We start from the raw sequence: 19,675 nt of genomic DNA on the forward strand, positions 1-19,675 counted from the left end.
ATGTTTGGGCATTGATTGAATTTGATCAAATTTGGTCAACTTCAGTGCTTAACCACAAAGCGAAACATATGTATTAGGATATTGGTCATCTATTGGCCAAACTAAATTAGAGTTGATTGATTATAGGGCTAGGCCAAAAATTGGCATGAATGGATGATTCTTCCATCATTTTGGTCAAATTAGTTTCATTTCTTTTGATTCAAAATTGTTGTTATTAATTTTGAAAAACATATGTTTTTTGTTTGGGGGGGGGGGAATTGGGTTACACGACACAATTTTGAAATTTTTTGGAAGGGTCAAAAGATGGTCATGATCATGCTTAAGATCAAGAATAAGGTTGGGTTGACCAATACAATCATGTCAATCTCAACAACCAACTATGAGATTATCATGATTAACTTAAAGTTTATCCCTATTCAAATTTTAAAAAACAATCATTAATTGATATCAAGATTCTCAATCAACTTTTAACTCTATATATGAAAGCCCAAAAGAATTGGGAAAGGTATGACAAACATGCAATGCTAGTTATTATGCCATTGAGATAAAGCCAAAATCCAGTATCGCTAACTTAGACATCCTCGAGAGCCTAATATCTTAGTGACATTGCTTGATTATTGAGAAGAAGTAAGGTTTGAACTTCCAGTCTCTATTATTGTAATCTATAACTATCAAAATATCCAAAAAATATGTACTACTTGAGCATCAAAGATTCCCCTCCCAACCCCTAGCGGCTCACTTTGCAATTGTTATCTGTTATTTTTCAAGTGTTTATGAATTAAGTATCGAGCTGTGCAAACAATTGCATCAAAATTTTGAGATGATTATATGAATTAAAAATTTTAGATCAATTTCAAAATTAATTTTTGGACTTTTTTTTTCCTTGTCAAATTCACAATTACTAATACAAACACTTTAAAACAAGTCAAACCAAAAATCTTTCATTTAAAAATAGTTCAATATGCTAAAATTCCACATCAACAATAAGTTCAAAATATTGAATGATCCACATAGTCAAAATAGTTCACCATTCTACTTAACATAAGAATGAGTGAATTAAATTTAATTATTTTTGTAAAAAAATAACACGGGTTTTGTTGCATTCGGCAATATAATAATGCAGCTGAATTCAACTGAGAAATCTAAGATATGAAACCAAAAGAAACGTAGGATGTGGGCTTAGTACTCTATTGTTTTTCTGGGCCATATTTTTCTCAGCTTGTTTCATCTTGTAAGCTGACAAGTAGGACTGATAACACGTTTGTTATGTGCCGAAATGTTGGGCCAAACTGTTTAACCCACCAGCCTATTTATTTATTGGTTCTGAAAAAAAAAAAAACAGTAAAAAACTATTTTTCTTTTGGACAACAAATTTGAAACTAAACAAAAACAAGAAAAAAAAAGAAGAAAAAGAAAGAAGAGAGAAAGTTAAACGCGAGAGAAGGTCCACCTAACTAACCCTCAGGCCCCAGCTAGCCAGCCAACACGACTTGAACGTTGATGCCCCTCTCTCCGTTCCCCAATTCCACCGTTCAAATCGTCGTTGGCTCTGCTCAATCCCTATTGTTGAATTACCTCTCTCAGCTCTAGAGAGAGAAAGAGATAGAATAAGAGTGTTTCAGAGAGGGAGAGAGAGAGAGAGAGAGAGAGAGAGAGAGCGCCATGATAACGCGATCGAATCTGGCGGAGCAGTTGAGGGAGTACCAGATTCGATCCAAGCACGACTGGGCCTCCGTCTCCTTCTTCTCCTCCACCACTAACCTCCCTTCTTCAAGGTATCTCTCTCTCTCTCTCTCTCTCTCTCTTTTGGGGTTACGTTTCTGCAGTTCTTGCATGTCTACGTTGTTTTCTTGGCTTATATTTGGGATCTACTAGCTAAGAAATCTGTTATGGACCTGATTATTCCTTTTTAATTGCGTTTCGAATTTCCAATTCGATTAGGGTTTTAGGAATTTGGGGGTCGTTTTATCAACGGCTTTGAATGTGATTGAGAATTTTGATTAGAAATATTGTGAAATTGGACGTGGAGGAATTAGTTATAATTTGACCTTTTAAAGGTTGTGAGGACGATTATAATGAGCTTTCTGTTTTTGCTTTTTGATGCGTTTGTTTGTTTCAAAATTATTTCCTTTTTATTCATTAGTTTTTTATTTCGGAAAATTGTTGCATTTATATATATTGCTTTTTCAGAATTATTTTTTTAAAAAAATATTTTTGGTAATTATGGTCTGGAAAATAATTATTTATTTATTTGACCTGGGATAAGAACCATGTGTATCTAAGTGCAATAAAAATTCAATCCAAATGGAAAACTGTAATTTTGAAAAAAATGATAATATATACATATACACACACAAAATGTAGCATACACTTCGATACATGTGTGTGGTATCTTAGGAAGCACGGGCACGGACACGAGTACGGTTACTGAAAAATTTATAACATGAAACGGCTAGTACAACACAGATATGACACAGGTACGACACCCTAAATGAAGTGTCCGTGCTTCCTAGGTGGTATCTTGAACTCTATTCATAATACATCTGATGGGGACCTTTTATCAGCTAATCTCAGTTTGTGTCAGAGAAGCTTCTTGTTCTGCCCTGGATGATTGTGTTTTCACATAACTATTTTTCAGATTCCTTTTCAACATTCGGGTTACATTAAGCATTGAAAAAGTATTTTTCTAGGCAAAATTGTCCACTTAATTTGAATGAAGAGATTTCAAAGACATAGACACGTGGTGGACTACAGGCTACAGTGATTGTGGGTGAAATGATGTATAACATTGTTGAATGAAGAGAGAATGGATTCAATGGAATTTGTTTTGTTGGTGTCGGTTTTTAATAGAGGTTCTAATCATGGTACTCGATGGTAGTTTTTTTAAGTAAGTTTTGGCCCAATGGGGATATTTGAATATTTGCCTCCGCTTTATGAGACATGGTCTTCAAAAAATTGTGCGACACCCCTGGGGTTGTAATTGTTGGTAGTCTTTCCTGAGGAAGTTTTTAGATTTTTTATTGGATAAGTAGGAAGTTTTTTAGATTTGGACCATCAAGATTTGTAGGCATTGGCTGACATCAGTATGTTTGATGAATATCTGTAGGAATCAATAAAAAATGATCTTGTTGTGTAATAACTCACTGATTCGAAGTTTTGAACTAGAAAATAGTAAAGACAAAATAAAGAACATGCACACACAATAAAGACCAGAATTTACATGATTCAAAAAAACTAGCTACCTCCATGAAGAGGGAGATCTAACCCACTATATTCAGTCAACCTCTTATGCAACCACCTCATAACAAAGAATCTGGCTAGGATTACTCTCTCTCTATTTCACTTTGTTCTCTAAGAGTATTCTCCTCCCTCCATTTGGGGAGGACCCTTGGGTAAAAGCCTCCAAGCCCTTTACATTACCTATATACAAGACTTTAAATCCTATTCCTTGGTGGAGAATAAATAGGTTTCCTTCCGCACAAAGAAAACCCCAAATAGCAATCAAGTCAACTTTTCTTCCACCCCAAGAAATCCCAAATGGGCAACCAAGTTGATCTAATTTAAAAACAAAATCTCACAATTGACTCAAATACCATCAAGCAATCTTTCTTCATTTGTTGCGATAGCTCCACTAGCAAGCTTTTTTCAAGCAAGATGATCATCATTTGCACAACAACAACCAAACTTGCACATGCCTATATCGACCAATTGCAAACTGGTCCAAGATCTCCTGTTGAACTACACTAGGATAAACCATAAGTTTTGATACCATTTGCTGTGCAATAACTCACGGACTTGAACTGGAAACAATAATGACAAATGAAGAACAAGTACACATAATAGAAACAAGAACTTACATGGTTTGACAAAGTGCTTACCTTCATGAAGGGGTAGATCTATTCCTCTATATTTATATTCAACAAAGATTACTAACACTAGACCCCACACAAAGCTGCCTCATAATAGACACTTTGGCTGAAATTACTCTCTACATTCCACTTGATTTTCTTGTAAGAATTTTCTCTTTTCACCGTATTTAGTGCCCTTGGACTGAAATCACCAAACCCTTTATATAAGAGTAAGACTTCAAATCCTTTTCCTTGATGAAGAATAAATATCAATTACTTTTTGATGAGGAATTGACGTTCCTTCCACACAAAGAAAACCTAGAAAAGGTAATCAAGTCAAATTTTCTTCCTCACCAAGAAAACCCAAATGAGTAACCAAGTAAAAAAACAAGAATTTGGGACAATTTCCAATATTTCAAATTTGGGGTGGGCAATGATCTCCAAGTTCCTTTTTGGCTTAATTTATGGTGTTGGGATACAGTCCTGAAGGATGCTTTTCCAATTTCCAATAAAGAGACTTTTGTGGTTGAAAATATGATTTGGAATGCTGGGGTTCTTCACTGGATTTTTTGTATGTCAGACCTGTTAATGATTGAGAGGTAGGGATTTTTCAGTCTTTAATTGATCTTCTCTACTCCATTAAGATTAGACTGATTAGTAGGGCTGAGGATGACTGGATATGTTGGATCCCCACTAGGAGTGGTACATTTGAATTTAAAATCCTATTATAGGGCTCTTACTACAGGTCACTCCCCTTATTTTCCTTGGAAAAGCATTTGGAAGGCTAAGGCCCTGTTTGGTTTTTTTTTTCATCACTCATCACTCAATTTTCGTCATTCATTACTCATCAATCCTCACTCATCACTTAAAATACCCCAATTTCCACTACCCCACCCGTTTGGCACCATCACTCAGTTATGTTAACAACCAAAAAAGCCAAAAAAATTGGGACCCACACACTCTAACCTCACCTGTGCACCTGACCTCCTACCCGGCCCTATTAACCCACTAACCAGTTGAAATCTCACTTTACCATCACATTTCTTCTCCATTTCTTCTACACTCATCACTGGGTTCTTCATCCCTTATCCTTGCTGAAACCGAGCCCACAACACCTCTCCCTCAACGTCCTTACTCCTCTTCAAAGCAGATTCGACTCCCCTCGTAACTTCCGTCAAGGCTTAAAGCCGATCCGACGCTCCTGTTCCGTCGCTGTTGGGAGTTTTGGAAGGCTGATGTTGGATTTTCTCTGTGAAATTGATGTTGGATCCTTTTTAGTTCAATGAACATTTACTAGTTTATTATTACCAAAAAAAAGAAGAATAAGATTTTGATGTTGGGTTTTTTTCATCTGGGTCCATTGAACATTTGATGTTGGGAGGTCGTGCTCGTGAAATCGACCTGCCTCTCCTTTTTTTTTTTTCCTTCGTCTTTGTGGGTTTGTGTTTGTGTGTGGATGAACATGTTTGTGGGTTTGTGTTTGTGTTTGTGTGTTTGTATGTATGATCTAACTCATGTGTTTATGAGTTTGATTTTCTGGGTTTGAGAAATTGGTACCCATGTGTTTTTTTTTTCTTTTTGATAAAGTATATTTGGTGTTTTTGTGAAGAAGAAAAGAAAGAAAAAGAATGAAGAAGAAGAAAAAAATGGTTGTTGGAGTGAGTCTGTGAAGAAGAAAGAAAGAAGAAGAAGACCCAAACTCACCGAATCCAGTGAGGAAAAAAAAAAAAAAAGTCAAAAGTTGCGGTTGACCTCTGACCAGTGAGTCCCTCAGTGTGTGTTTAATTATCAAAATGCCATTGGAAACTGAATACACCTAAAATGTGTTTTCAGTTTCCATAACTCATTACTCAAAAATCAGAGAACTAAGTGATGGAAACAATAACTGGAAACAATAACTGGAAACAAAATCCAAACAAGCGTCTCAGTCATGGGTCCCACCATTTTTGAGTTATGGGTGATAGAAACAGAGTTATGAGTTATGGAAACGTAAAATCCAAACACCCCCTAAGGTTTCTTCTAAGGTAGCTTCTTTTTTTTTTTTTTTTTACATGGACAGCTGCCTAGGGGCAAATTTTTACTGCGGGGAATCTTTGAAAGAGTATATGCCTTGTAACCCCAAGGGGTGTGGTGCATTGGTCAGGCGTACTCTGGAACGAGCTGCGAAACCCGAACGTCTTAGGTTCGAGCAGTCATGCGTGCATTCACTCCCTTGGAGCCATCGGACTGGGAGAATTTAATTGCCCCTTGAATTACTTGAGGTGCACTTGCGGGAAACTCCTTGCTGAGGGCCTGTGCACCCCCAAGATTAGTCGGGGCTCTGCTCTAGACACCTAGTGCCAATCAAAAAAAGAAAAGAGTATATGCCTTGTTGAATGATGTTATTTTATTTTATTTTTTATATACTAGATAGAAATTTTATTCTAGTATAATTTAAGTGTATATGTGTGTGAAGTTTCCTTCTAGAGACTTGAACCCTGACTTTTGCCCCCCACACCTCACAAATACTTATACCTGTGTGCGCATTATGGGGACGCTGTAGACCATTTGTTACTTCATTGATACTATACTCATGACCTGTGGTCTATGGTGTTTTGTCTGTTTGAAGCACAATGGATGATGCTGAAGAAGGTGGTGGAGTTGTTGGAGTGCTGGCAGTGGGGCTTTGGCAAACATCATTCTATTGATGTATAGAGAGCCATGCCTCATTGTGTGATGTGGACAATTTGGAGGGAGTGAAATCTTTGGACTTTGATGGGATTATGCATTCGTCTGTGGAATTAAAATTGTATCTTTTGCAATCCATGTTTGATTGTGTTGGCCACTTTAAGTGGCCAATCTTTTTCTACCATAGAGGGATTTTTGGATTTATTTTATTTTAGTTGAAGTTTTGTTGTATCCTTAGTACACTGCCTGTGTACCTGGGAATAGTTTTCTTTTATTTTTGAATAAAGCATATATATATATATATATTAAAAAAAACAATTTCCAACATATCTAAAACTAGAATTGAAGACGCATGCCTTAATTTCAACATTGGAATTGGTATGGTATATTTGTCAAATACTTTTGTCCTATCAGATATTGAAAAATGTAAACATATGGGTCTATTAGTTACTGTACACTCAATCTATGAGGAATATATATTGTTTGTGGAAAGTGTGCTGCTGCCATCAATGCATTGGCTAAATTACACAAAAACAAAACTGTTGCCTTTGTATGCTTCCAGGACAACTTGGTTTGTTTCTTTGAGACCTCGTGTAGCACAAACTCCGTATTCTTTGGGGGTGAGTGCATTGGGATAGGTCATCTGAGTGATTCCTCTCAGTTTTTGGGAGAGATAGTGAAAGGAAGTTTGTTGCTGATCAAAACATAAATAATATCAATCATTTCCTTGGACATTGGCACATTGTGACCCTGTTGAGCCAAGCAAAGATGTTTGTTTTATTAGGTGGGCAGGTGGGCTAGTTGTACCATTTACATAAAAAAAATAAAAAATGGTGGGCTAGCTACAGACTCTAATCATATTTGGGATTGAGTACTTATGTGGTTGCAGAGGTACTCTATACGTGAACTAGACATATTTGAAAGCCTTGTAAATATTTATTATCTTGTTGGTCATAGTAGTTATATTGTGTTGAATTAGTACAACTCTTTCTACTGTGTGCCTCATTTTATTATTATTTTTATTATTAAGGTCTGAACCTCAAGTAGCACAATGTTGATTGTTTGTTTGAATGATCATCTAGGCCCTTAAGTTCTTGCTTCCTATTCTCATCAACCTTCTATTAAGATATAAATATGTAAAGATGTTCATGATTCAGGTTAAACCAGATTCTTGAGAACAAGTTTTCTTTGACTTCATTTTAAGTCTGTTCTTGCTGAAACTAAAATAATTAGGGGAAACAAGTGTATTTATAGGATGACACATCTAGCATCATTTGAGGAAGTGGGCATTATTGACCAAAATTTTATTGAGCACCTTGTCTTGAGCAACTAATGAGTTTGATAAATTTCTCAGTAGTTGGATTTTCTTGATATATTGTTGCTTTCTGGATGAGTTTCATTTTCCTTATTGGACTTATTGCATGAGTTCTTTCAATCTCTTTTTAACTGTGTTCTGTGGATCAGTTTATGCAGTATAACATGACTCCTGATAGTATTCCTGCCTATTCCCATTTTCTATGGATGCAGGGTGGATGTTGTGATCTTTGTAATATGGGAACTTGTTATTCTAGCGTTCCTGGTTTTTTCAGCAGTTTCTCTATATTTTAGGCATATGCAACTCGCATTCATTCTAGTATGCATCACAATGCTATTACTTTTATGTATGAAAGTTACAAAGCAAGTGAGATTGGCCAGGAAAAAGAAGCGAAGGATGCTTCTTCCATTGTCAATGTAAAACTACATGTAGTTGCAATCCTTTTTTAGGGTAACCCAACTTTGTTGTGTTATTTTCTTGACCATTGCTGGTCCAGCTTCTTTTTGGTTATTGGATGATGTAATTGCTCCTAAAGAAAGTTGATAAAGAATATAATGATGTTTTTACTTCCAGCAATTCAAATCCAGATTTATCTGGTGCCCTGTATCAGTTCTTTTCGTCAGATAGAAAGTTGGGGTGTTATGATTTCATGAGAGTTTAGTTGTAGTTACAACTTCTTTCTTGCTATTTTTTGATGTATACTGTATACACGGTGTAGTCAAAGCAGTTACTTCGTAAAGTTCATTCATTTTCCCTGTTGAGTAACACTATTGAAGTTCCATACCCATATGTAATGAGACGACTGCTTGTTTTATAAGATAATTATGTTCGAGGTGGTTGTATTTTATTATGGGAAATGTTAACCAGCACTGGTTAATGTTTCCTTTTTCATGTTTCACTTAAGAAGATGTAAAAAAGTTATCAAAAAATTGCTAAAAAAGATTAAAAAAATTACTGAAAACTGAAAAATCGTCAAAAGTTAAAAAAAAAAAGCTGCACAAACATTTGACTGTTTGTAATATGAAAATAGTATGAAAATAGTTGAGAAAGAGTTGTGGGGCTATTCACTGTAATTCCTCTGGGAGAGAGCACGCCGCATTTTTTGTAGTGGAAGTTTGAAACTAAGATTTCCCAGATATTTGACTGTTTGTATAAAGATAATGATTGCGTGTAATTGGTAAGGAAACCTTGCAATTGGTTGTAGCCTGTAGGTCATTGATTAGCTGATTTTTTTTTATTATATCTCACATAGGGCTTAGTGATGCGTGACGTTTGATTGATGTTCACTTGGGCCATAATAAGAAACACTTTATGCCATCAGCCGATTGGCACGTAATTTATTACATGACGAGTAAGGAAGTACGTAGACGCTTGACAATCATCCTAGAAAGTTACACGAACACTGCTATTTCTGCTTATACACACATTGGTGGCTCTGAGAGGCCCCTGCTACACTTTGTTTGAGGCCAAGAGGTCACTTTTGAAACCCAAGAACAAGGTTTAGATTTCATACTATTCCCTCGTTACTGCTTATTAGGGCTTGAAAAAGTGAATCTCTATTCCAATGGTCACTATACCCCAAATTGCTCCACTGAGAACTAGAACGCTGAGAACCACTCCCATGACTCCTAATGCCCAATTGAGGAACCAAATTCCACCATATTTCTGGGGTTTCTTGATCAGCATCCACATGAAACATGGATATGCTAAGGTGATTGGAAGTGCTATCCCTCCTATCAATCCTGCCAAACTTGGCAAGAATGGTAGAGCCACTGCAATGAAAAATGCGAGACATCCAAAGAAGGCTCGGAAACCCGAGCGGAGCCACCATGGACAGGGCTTGTTCCTATTGCTAGTATATCTCGCCTCTAGATTGTCAAAAACTGGCATTGCATATATTTGGAATGAACTTAGACTGTTAATCACCACGATCAAGCTTGTCAATCCTAGGAGAAATTTTGATGTGTCATCTCCGTGATATCGTTGCAAAGCACTTAGCATCCCTCCATTTGGAATCTGGCAATAAAGCAGAATTAGTTCAGTCATGATTGGTTAGTCTAAAAGAAAGAAAAAAAGATGATTAGTGTTTGAATTTTGAACTTTCAACAGCAGCCAAAGTGTGCCAGTGGTGAGTCAAATCACGAGCTACAGCGTTTGGATTGGTTGTCTAGCATCTGCGTCCCCCCCCCCCCCCTTTCCGTAATATTTGACTTTTCAACCACTTTTCAGCCATATCAGTGAGTCCCGTACATTGTTCACGGGACTTATAAATTTTGCTTTTTAACAACTTTTTCATTAAAAATGAGTTTCACAATACTGTTTTAATTTTTAACTATATTCGAATGGACTCTAACCTCGGGGCCGACAAGAATGTACTGAGAATTGCACTAGAAGGCTGCAAAAAAGAAAAAAGAAAATAGGTGCTTACTAAATTCCCATAAGCCCAATAGCCGCCAATTGCTATGGGAAACAGACACATTGCGATGATCACATATGCATACTTCACTCCTTTCCACATTGGAACACGGGATGGGTGCTTTGCGCTGGAAGGCATGGTTCCCTGCAATCAATGACAATCAGATTACTTTAGCAAAATTTTTCAAAATTTATTTGGCTAATAACTAGAAACTAATGTTTGGAAGTGTGTATAATAACTTCTGTGCAATAAGTTTAATCCATCCGTAATTATGTGTTTTACGCTCGGAAGCATGGTCAAATGAGTCTATTCAATCCTGTTCGTTGAAAAAAAATGTTAAAAGTGTCCCAATTCCCAAACATTTCTTGGGTTAATTTACCTGTATTTCAAGGACAAGATTGTGGCCTCTGAAAGCGAAGGCGATTATCCCAAGCGCATTGAAAATATTGAACAACCTTCCCACGTTGAATTTTGTATCCTGTGGCTGTGGATCATAGGAGACGGCCATGGGCCTAGTTTTGCTCATAGAGACCACCCATACGATAGTGCAATAGCTAATGGCAGTGACTGCGCCGATTAGGGAAACTCCAACAATTGAATTCAGGTTGGGAAGTTGAGCAAGAACAACTGCACAGCATGTGAAAACAACGTACCACTCTACAGTTGAGAGTGGACATACTTTGCATGCCTCTCCACAAAGGATTTGGAAGAAAATTTTCATGGTCCCACCTCCTATCATGATTAGTGTGACACAGGTCCCGCCTGATAGATACATGGTTGGAAATAGCGCAAGCAGTTTACCTAGCTTCTCACCTGTTTTATTTACATACATTGATTTTAGAAAACTTTAGTTTGTCAACAAGAAAAATGACAAAATAAAAGGAAAAAAAAGAAAATAAATAAATAAATAATAAATAAAGCAATTGAGGTCTTCTGTCTTTATTATCAACTTATTACTTCTTCCGTCCCACTTTGTTTGTCATTTATTTTATTTTGAGAATTGGGATGTTTCAAACTATTGTCTTGTTTCTAAAAATAAAAGTTATTAATTTATTAATGTTCCCTTAAAAAATTTGACTTTTTAAACAGGACAAAGAAAATGGGACGGAGAGAGTACATTTTACTATTTATGAACTTGGAAATTCTCTCTCTTTCACATTATAGATTGTATAATTAGGTGAGCTACAAACATTTTCAACAACTAAAGAGAAGAATAAGAAAAAAAATTCTACCAAGAGAAAAACAGAAAAAAAGGGGGTACTTTTTTAACACATTCCACATGCAGTGCTGTGTAAGTTTAAGCATATCACATACAAATACAACTCTATAAAAGCTTTGATATGATATGCATGGTACTGCTCAAAAATCATTACAAGTGGCAGCAACATTATGGTTCTGATGATATGTGGTGTTGTGGATCCTCTTTTTGTTTAGTTTGGTCCTACAAAATACTTTCTGAAAAAGTATGATCGAGATAAAATTTGAAAGACGTCATTATTAAGCAGCAGTGATGTTTAACAATCATTACCTCAGCATATCTACTCCAAGATCAAATTTGATAGATGTCATTGTTAAAAACCAATACTGTCGACAATTCTCTGTCTCATCATCTATTAAATAAAAGATTTACTGTTTAAGACATTTATAAATCCTTATCATCGGATAGGATCGACAACAAGAAAAAATTGATGTGCACTATGTAATTCCAATTAAGTTAAAGTTCGTTTGGGAAGTTTGTTAGGGGAAAATAGGAGTAATAGAATATAAAATGAATATGTCAAGTATATTCTACGTAGAATATACTTGTGTGAAAAATATGTATACCTATTTATTGTGTGAAAGTTTAGTAGAAAAGAATGAAGTGACTACGATGTAATTCCTATAAATAGAATCTCTCATAACATCTAGAAAAGTACATCATACCATTTTATTTTTTTAACATCTATTCATTATATATCATTATTCATTATATATCATTATGTTCTTTTACCATTTATTCATTTTATTCTATTCCATTCTTTTATATAAAACAAATGGTTAAATACAAATATATATATATATATATATATATTATATTATGTACATTCACATTTATGGATCAATTTGAATTGCACATAATTCATCTTCACTCATATGACTTATCATAAAAAAATTATAAAAAAAAAAATCTATCTTCATTCTTATTATCAAGTCAAACGTGAAAAATTCAACAGTTTGTTTGGTAAAAACCCTTCTTTTTTAATGTGTATGTGAAATGTTTTAATGTTTGGTAGAGGAAAAAATGTAAGTCAATTAATTTTTTTTTAAGGTCAACTTAAAACGAACTCAATGGAATAGAAAATGTTTTCCAATATTTAAAGAGTGGACCGTGTTTTACTGACATTTTTAGGACTTGTTTGTTAATGTAGTTTTAAATTGCACATTTTCAAGGTACATTTTTTAAACTTCACTTTTTTTTTTGGTAAGTGCAAGTTTTTCAAACAACCCTATTTTCAAAAGGTGAAAAAATAAGGGTATATTTGGTATATATGTTTCAACATATGTTTTCATTTTAAATTAAATTACACGTATTTTTATATATTTTTTCACCCACACCTATTTTTAAAAAAATTGAAAATTGTTGTTTAAACACAATACTAAATGGGCCCTAAGTTTTAGCAAAAGGGCTCTCAACAACAAGAAATTATAAGATCCTCATAGTAGATAAGTGACGTAGTTCACAATTTCACTAAAAGACTCCCACCTGTTTAAAATTGTTGAGTTAAATTTTTTTTAATCAGAATCCAATCATTACTGACTCAACAATTTTAAACAAATGAAAATTTTCTAGTGAAATTATGGACAAGTAACGTGATCTACTAAAAGATTATATAATTGCTCCTCAAGAGCACCACAAATAAATTCCACGTAACCAAAAAAAACCCAATGGTAAGTTTTCTCTCTTTGCAGACCAACCATTAACTGCTTGTTGACCATCATCGAACCATTGTTGACTTTTTACTTTTTTTTTTTTCCCTCAAATTAGTTGCTTTCTCAATTAATTTTTGTATAGATGCTGAATTTGGGCTCTTCTTTTTAATTTGAGACAACCGTATGGCCCCTAAAATAAAAGGATGTTTCTATTTAGGGCCTGTTTTAAATTGTAGATGAAAGTTTTTGTGCATAAATTTTTTTGAAATGATAAAAAAATATTATAATTTTTGTGCGTGCCAGATAATACAAAACATTTTTGGCTCGTTTTCAGGGTTTGCAAACAAATACAAGAAAAAATAGTAGAGTTTTCTAGTTTTTAAAAAACATTTTTTTTTCTGGGTCAAAACAAACAACGTAAATACAATTATTTCAACTCGAATGGATCTTGGCCTTGTCCATATAGACAAACCTTTTTATCAACTCATATAGTCCACCATTTCAATATGTTAAAAATGCCAGTAAAATATTCCCTCTGTTATATAGCTTTATCCTATTCTAAACATAGAGAGTCTAAGGGTCTGTTTGGATACAGTTGAAAGTTAAAAATTAAAAATTAAAAATACTATAACAAAATAATTTTTAAATGTGTAAATAATACTGCGAGACCAATTTTTAATGAAAAAAGCGGCTGAAATATGCGTAAGCAATACATGAACAGTATGTAAACAATAGGTGAACAGTGCGTGCACAATCACTTTGTCCCCTAAATTTGAAACACGTGCAGGAAAAAAAGAAAAGAAAGGAAAATGTAGACGCTAGCACTTTCATTTGTATCCAAACCAAGCCTAAAAATGCAATATATTTTTTAAAACATTTTAAAAACTTTCTGTAAACAACTCCTGCACTGTATAGCTTTAACCTTTTTCCAATGGAGTCTACTTACACAATTTTTTTTTTTCCAATTATTAATTAAGATGACTTGTTACAGTCAATATATAATAAAGGTGATGTTAACAATGAACTAGTAATTTTGTTACAATCTTAACAGGTCACATTAGCAATTGTGAAAATATGTTGTGTCATTAGTATTGATTATATTGATTTTTATGGAACCCAGATGCAAGGTGCTGCATATAGAAGTAAGAATTTGGCTTCTCTCTTTGTGCTCTTGTGTAACAGAGGCAACACGGATATGACATATATTCTAAGATGATCATATATGTTGACCTAGTATCCCGTCTAGTGCTTACATATGCACTGGATGGAACCCTAGCATAGTAGTAAAAATACGATGATGCATACCAAAAGCCTCCATAGAAAGGCGGAGATATCGGCTGTAGCGTTTGCCAGAGTCTGATTCATGTAGTTGAATCAGTAACCACAAGGTGTACATCTGCCATATGAAAGCAAGTGAAAGACATGTGATCCCCCACGTCCTGCAATAAAGATATATATATATAGGAGCTTTCCTTCGAAGTTAATTAAAGCCAGCACTAAATTACACTAACATCAAAATAGTATATAACAACTTTTGCCACAACTTTCTTACTTCATAAATTATAACAGGTTATATATCACTTTTATATCTACTAATCACAATCAACCAAATGAAAAGTTGTATGTATTTTTTTTTTTTTTGTGTTACTAGATTTTTTAGTAAATATAAGATATAACTTACCAACCAAGGGTTTTGAAAGCTAAGGGAAGAACAAGAGCTTGAACCCCGATTCCAGAACATAGTGTGTGAAATGCTGAGTAGTAAGCGTTACCATTCCTTGACTCCGTGATGGGTAGCCAAGCGTCCTGTGGGTCAAGCTTGGTGAAGTGCCCAACTTCTTCCAAGTAACCTTGCATACTTATAATGGCCTTTTTCATAGGGCTCGCTAGTGGAGTACTCATAAAACGGGAAGCAAATGGACTTTTAAGGGTCTTTGGTACTGAATCAGGAAGTGGTGACCGAGTCATTGAAGGAGTTTCCGCCTCTCTCCCTTTCTTGGTCACCGGGCTCATGTTCACTTCCACAACTTCACCCATAATTGCCAACAAGCTAGTAGTACAGAATATTAATACAGACTCACTCACTCTCTATAATGGTACAAGTGTACGAGAAGAATTTATAATGGTTTGTGATATCAGCGATTGAATATATATACAGAGGGAGAGAGGTAAGAGAATCTGAGGGGGATCGAAGGATGTGGAAGCTGAGTATGTCAGAGCATCCACGTCAATTGATGCAAATTTTTCTTCTATTTTACACAAAAACTTATTTTTTATTTATTTGATACATTCATTTTTACAAAAATATCCACATCAATTTATCTGTTTTACATTTTTTTTATTTAAATAATATTTTTCTCACATTTTTATTATTATTCACAACTACTCATGGCTCCCACCAACTTTAACACACGATAGTGTATATCTGACCTCTATTTCCTTCTTTCTTTTTCATTTTTTTTAAAATTTTTTCTTTTCCTTCTCCTTCTTTCTTCTTCTTTTGCTAATGCTGAAACAAGAAGCTAAAGAGAGAAAACTCTTGGTGGGTAAGCTTTTTTTTTTTGAGAAGATGGTGGGTAAGCTTAAAAAGAACATAAATTTAATGTTTTGGTCTAGGTACATTGAAGAGGCTGTGATGAATTATTCAGAAGTTTTGAGTTGCTGCTGAGGAACACTAAAGTCGCCATTAGTGACACTTGTTCTTCTACTATTTCTGCATTTTCTTCCTGTTTTTTGCAATTTCGGTTTGATTATTTATATGTGTTTGATGATTTTTTTTAAGAGAGGGTTTGATGAATTTGGGATCTTAATTTAGATCAAGTTTGAAGAATTTTATGATTTGTTGGTGGATTTAAGAGAAGATAAAAGGATTAAAAGAGCAGAGGAAAGAGAGAGATCGAATGAGAAATGAGAGGTAATAGAGGAGAGAGAAAAAAATAGAAGAATTATAATAACCATATATATAATTGTAACAATTATATATAAATGTATAATTTTACCCCACTAATATAGGTATTTTTTTAATCAAAATTTATAAAAGGAGTGCCTTTTTCTATTTTACAAAATTTTCTACAGATAAGTTGCTCTCAGGGGGTGGGGAGGCGTGGAGCATTACGTGGGCCAATAAAGACAGAAGAAATAAAGTAGAACTTTGACTGTCCCTACGAATGCATGTGGCTTCTATTATTTGTCTATCAAAAAGAAAGCGCACCTTATTGGAGTTTCGCACTTTTTGAACCTTGTCCTGTTCAGAGATCGTATGCAGCAGCCACCCACCACTGAAAGAATAGAACAGTTTCCTCGTCAGTTCCTGTAATCTACTTTTGTCATAAAGTATAGCATTCCCATCGTTTAGAGCATTCACACAATGAGTAATGCCAATTCTATCATATTTTACCATTTTAAAAAGTTATTTTATCAATTATATAATACTATTTTACGATACACCAACATTAACTTTTATTTTACCATACTACACATTAAAATAATATAAAAATAATTCTCACTGATCTCTATAAAATAATATAAAAAGCCACTTCCTCTCTGATCTCTATTTTTCTTCCTCTGTCAACTATCCACCACCACCACCGTTCAGCTTCTCAGTCATACCACTCACCTTCGCTGAGCAAAACTTAGCCAAATCAAAATCAAAAATCAAAATCCAAAATTCAAAATCAAACCCATCTGTTCTCACCAAACCCAAACCCATTGTTCTCACCGGTAGTGATGGCGAGAGAGAAAGGGTCGCTTGTCCCTGAAACAAACCCATCATCAAACCTAGCAAACCCATCAGAATGAACGCCAAACGCCAAACGCTAGCAAACGCCATCCATTAGCAAACGCCAACAAACCTAGCAAATGCCTCCCATCAGCAAACCCAACAAACGCTAAACGCCAACCCAAATCCGACCCAAACACCAAAAACCCATGAACAAACTCACGACCTCTATGCCGTTGCCTCCATGTCGTTGAAGAAGAGAGAGCAGGAAGAAGAGAGAGTAGAAAGAAAGAGAGAGACAGATAATGACAGAGAGAGGAGAGAGAAGACCAAGATTAAAAAATAATTTTTGTTTTACCATTGAGCTACAGTGCGATTCTACATTTAGAATCGCACTGTAGCTCAATTGTTTTTTTTTTTTTTTTTGCAATAGTTGTATTTTACAACTTCTATTGGAGTGGGTTTTGGGGCTTGAATTGTAAAATGAGGCTTAGATTTGGGATTTCCCCCATCTATTGTTGATGCTTTTATTGGTGTTGGCGTTTACTTCAATGCTAAAATTAAAATTATATTTCAAGAAAAAGTAGTTTGGAACTATATCTTTTAATAAAAATTATTATGAATTATATCTTTAAATAAATACAATGTAAATAAGTTATTGAAAATTGCACAATATCCAATAGGATACCAAGAGGTAGCTTTGACCTTGAACTGATCTTGGTTTTTGATTGTGAAATTTAACTTTGAGTTTCTAGATTTTGGGTTTGAAATTGCATCAATGAAGAGTAATCTAGAGTGCAACCATAATTTTATAGCGAAATAAATTATGGTTAATAGTAATTTTGGTCTGTTGTGAGTTGGCAAGAAGCCCAAGGCCTATTAGATTTAGTGTTTTTACTTCCCTTTGGTACCACTTCAAACCAAATTCTAAAAACCCAAGTAAGTTAGATAGTTGATCAATTATGTGTTAGACATATAGAAGGGATTTGTTTAGTTGAGAAAACCCTAGACATAATGCACTACATGTTTAATTAAGTAAAAAGAGAGATGTTTTCTCTTTTTTCTTTAATATATAGGATTGCTAGAGGAGGAAAAATCATATTTTTTCAAGTCTTCCTAGGAGAAAACGCCTAGGGTTTTGATCTAAGCAAGATAGACCAAGTTCTTGGAAAATTGTGTGGTCATTGAAGTGAAGATCAAGGACATCCCAAGATCAAGTTGCAAGGATTTCAAATATGCTTCATTGGTTCAAGGTTTCTTGGTGAGTATTTCAAAGTAGATTCACCTAAGGAATGAATCTTTAAAAATTCAAAAGTATGTGTGTTATAACATCATACAAGTATATCTTGGTTTTCTTTTCTATTGCACATGATTTATATGAGATTCAAATGATTTCCCAACACCTTTCACATAATAGTGGGCTAATTCTACTAATTGAATTCATGGTGAGACAAATTATTCTTGTGAGATGAAGGAATATGCATTTATTATACTCTCATAGTATTTTATAATTTTCTAAGTACGAGATTGTTGTACTCTCAGATTATTATATAATTACTCCATTTTTCACATATATTGTAGTCACCTATCATTAAGACCAACCTATCAACCCTAAAATGGTTAAAATTGAACCAAACATCTAGTGTTGGGGATATTATACAAAGTACTAATGGAAGAACAAGGTTAACACAAAAATCAAACAGATAATAGATAACTTGGAGGCACTATATCGTTTTCCTTAGACAATATTTGCCCCCACACTATTGTTGCTAAAGGTAGGGGTGTCCAACTCAACCGGTGGCCCGACCTACCTGGTAAACCCAACCAGAACTTGATCGAACACCGGCCGATCCGACTACTCTGGTGGTCGGCAGCTGGTATTTTTGTTCAGAATCCAATCTTTGCGGGTCGGTCTCAGATCTTCTCCCCAAAATCCGAACAAATCCGATTCGACTGAGATTCATAACATATTCCGGTGAGATTTTTAGATTCGGCGAGATCTCAGCTAAATCTATGAAATCTCCATCGAATTTGTGAGATCTCGTCGTTTACGCTCAGATCCAACTACAATATAATGGGCTTTGCTCAACTAAGGCTCAGATCTGGTGAAAATATGTTGTGTTTTGCTTGAATCTCGTGAGTTTCGCTCAAATCTGTGTTGGATTTTTTGCTCAGATCTCGTGAGTTTGGCACAAATCCGGCAACGATTTGATGCTTTTTTGCTCAGAGCTAGTTAGTTTTGCACAAATTCGGCGAAGATCCGGCGAAAAATACAGATCGCTGCCCAAAAGGAACCTCCGGCAGCACTTCGTCGGCGTTGACGAATCCAACCACCGATCAATCCAATCCAATCCGATCCGACCTGACCTGTTGGATTTTGCGGTCGGCGGCGGGTTTTCTCGCCGAAAACCCAATGTCATCGGGTCGGTTCCGGGTTAGGCACAAACCCAACCAGGACCGACCCGTGGACTGGCCTAACTAAAGGGTTATCACAAATTTGTCTCCAGGATACAACCAAGATGTTGGGTTCTAGAAATAGCAATTCTAGAGAATGACCACAGGATTTCTTGTGTTTCAAGTGAATATAAGCTTATATTTATACCCAAAAGGTTATATTTCATCAAAAGACATGTATGGAGAGTTAAAATGTTTCTTAAAACCATTAACAAGGCTTGAGGCTTGAAACCTCTTCAACTTTTCTGAATAGTCACCATAAAATTCTGCAGAAAATCCTGTTTCACGATTTTTGATCGATCGAAAATTACTTTCAATCGATCGAGTGCTTTTTTCGATCGGTTGAA

At 35.1% G+C, this 19,675-nt stretch overlaps 2 protein-coding genes across 2 annotated transcripts; one reads left to right on the forward strand and one right to left on the reverse strand.

The window, feature by feature from the left end:
* Positions 1–1,401: 1,401 nt before the first annotated feature.
* LOC142622728 (uncharacterized) lies at positions 1,402–8,569 on the forward strand. The gene is made up of 2 exons (XM_075796258.1): positions 1,402–1,775; positions 8,043–8,569. Exons 1-2 carry the CDS (start codon positions 1,663–1,665, stop codon positions 8,248–8,250), a joined length of 321 nt encoding a protein of 106 aa, XP_075652373.1. The 5' UTR covers positions 1,402–1,662; the 3' UTR covers positions 8,251–8,569.
* Positions 8,570–9,079: 510 nt separating this feature from the next.
* Positions 9,080–15,380, reverse strand: LOC142605841 (lysine histidine transporter-like 8). The gene is made up of 5 exons (XM_075777271.1): positions 14,838–15,380; positions 14,462–14,595; positions 10,626–11,059; positions 10,259–10,390; positions 9,080–9,846 (listed from the first exon to the last, which is right to left on the reverse strand). Exons 1-5 carry the CDS (start codon positions 15,191–15,193, stop codon positions 9,364–9,366), a joined length of 1,539 nt encoding a protein of 512 aa, XP_075633386.1. The 5' UTR covers positions 15,194–15,380; the 3' UTR covers positions 9,080–9,363.
* Between the last annotated feature and the right edge of the window lie 4,295 nt (positions 15,381–19,675).

The sequence above is a fragment of the Castanea sativa genome, chromosome 1 (genome assembly GCF_040712315.1).
Source record: "Castanea sativa cultivar Marrone di Chiusa Pesio chromosome 1, ASM4071231v1".
Taxonomy (NCBI): Eukaryota; Viridiplantae; Streptophyta; class Magnoliopsida; order Fagales; family Fagaceae; genus Castanea; species Castanea sativa.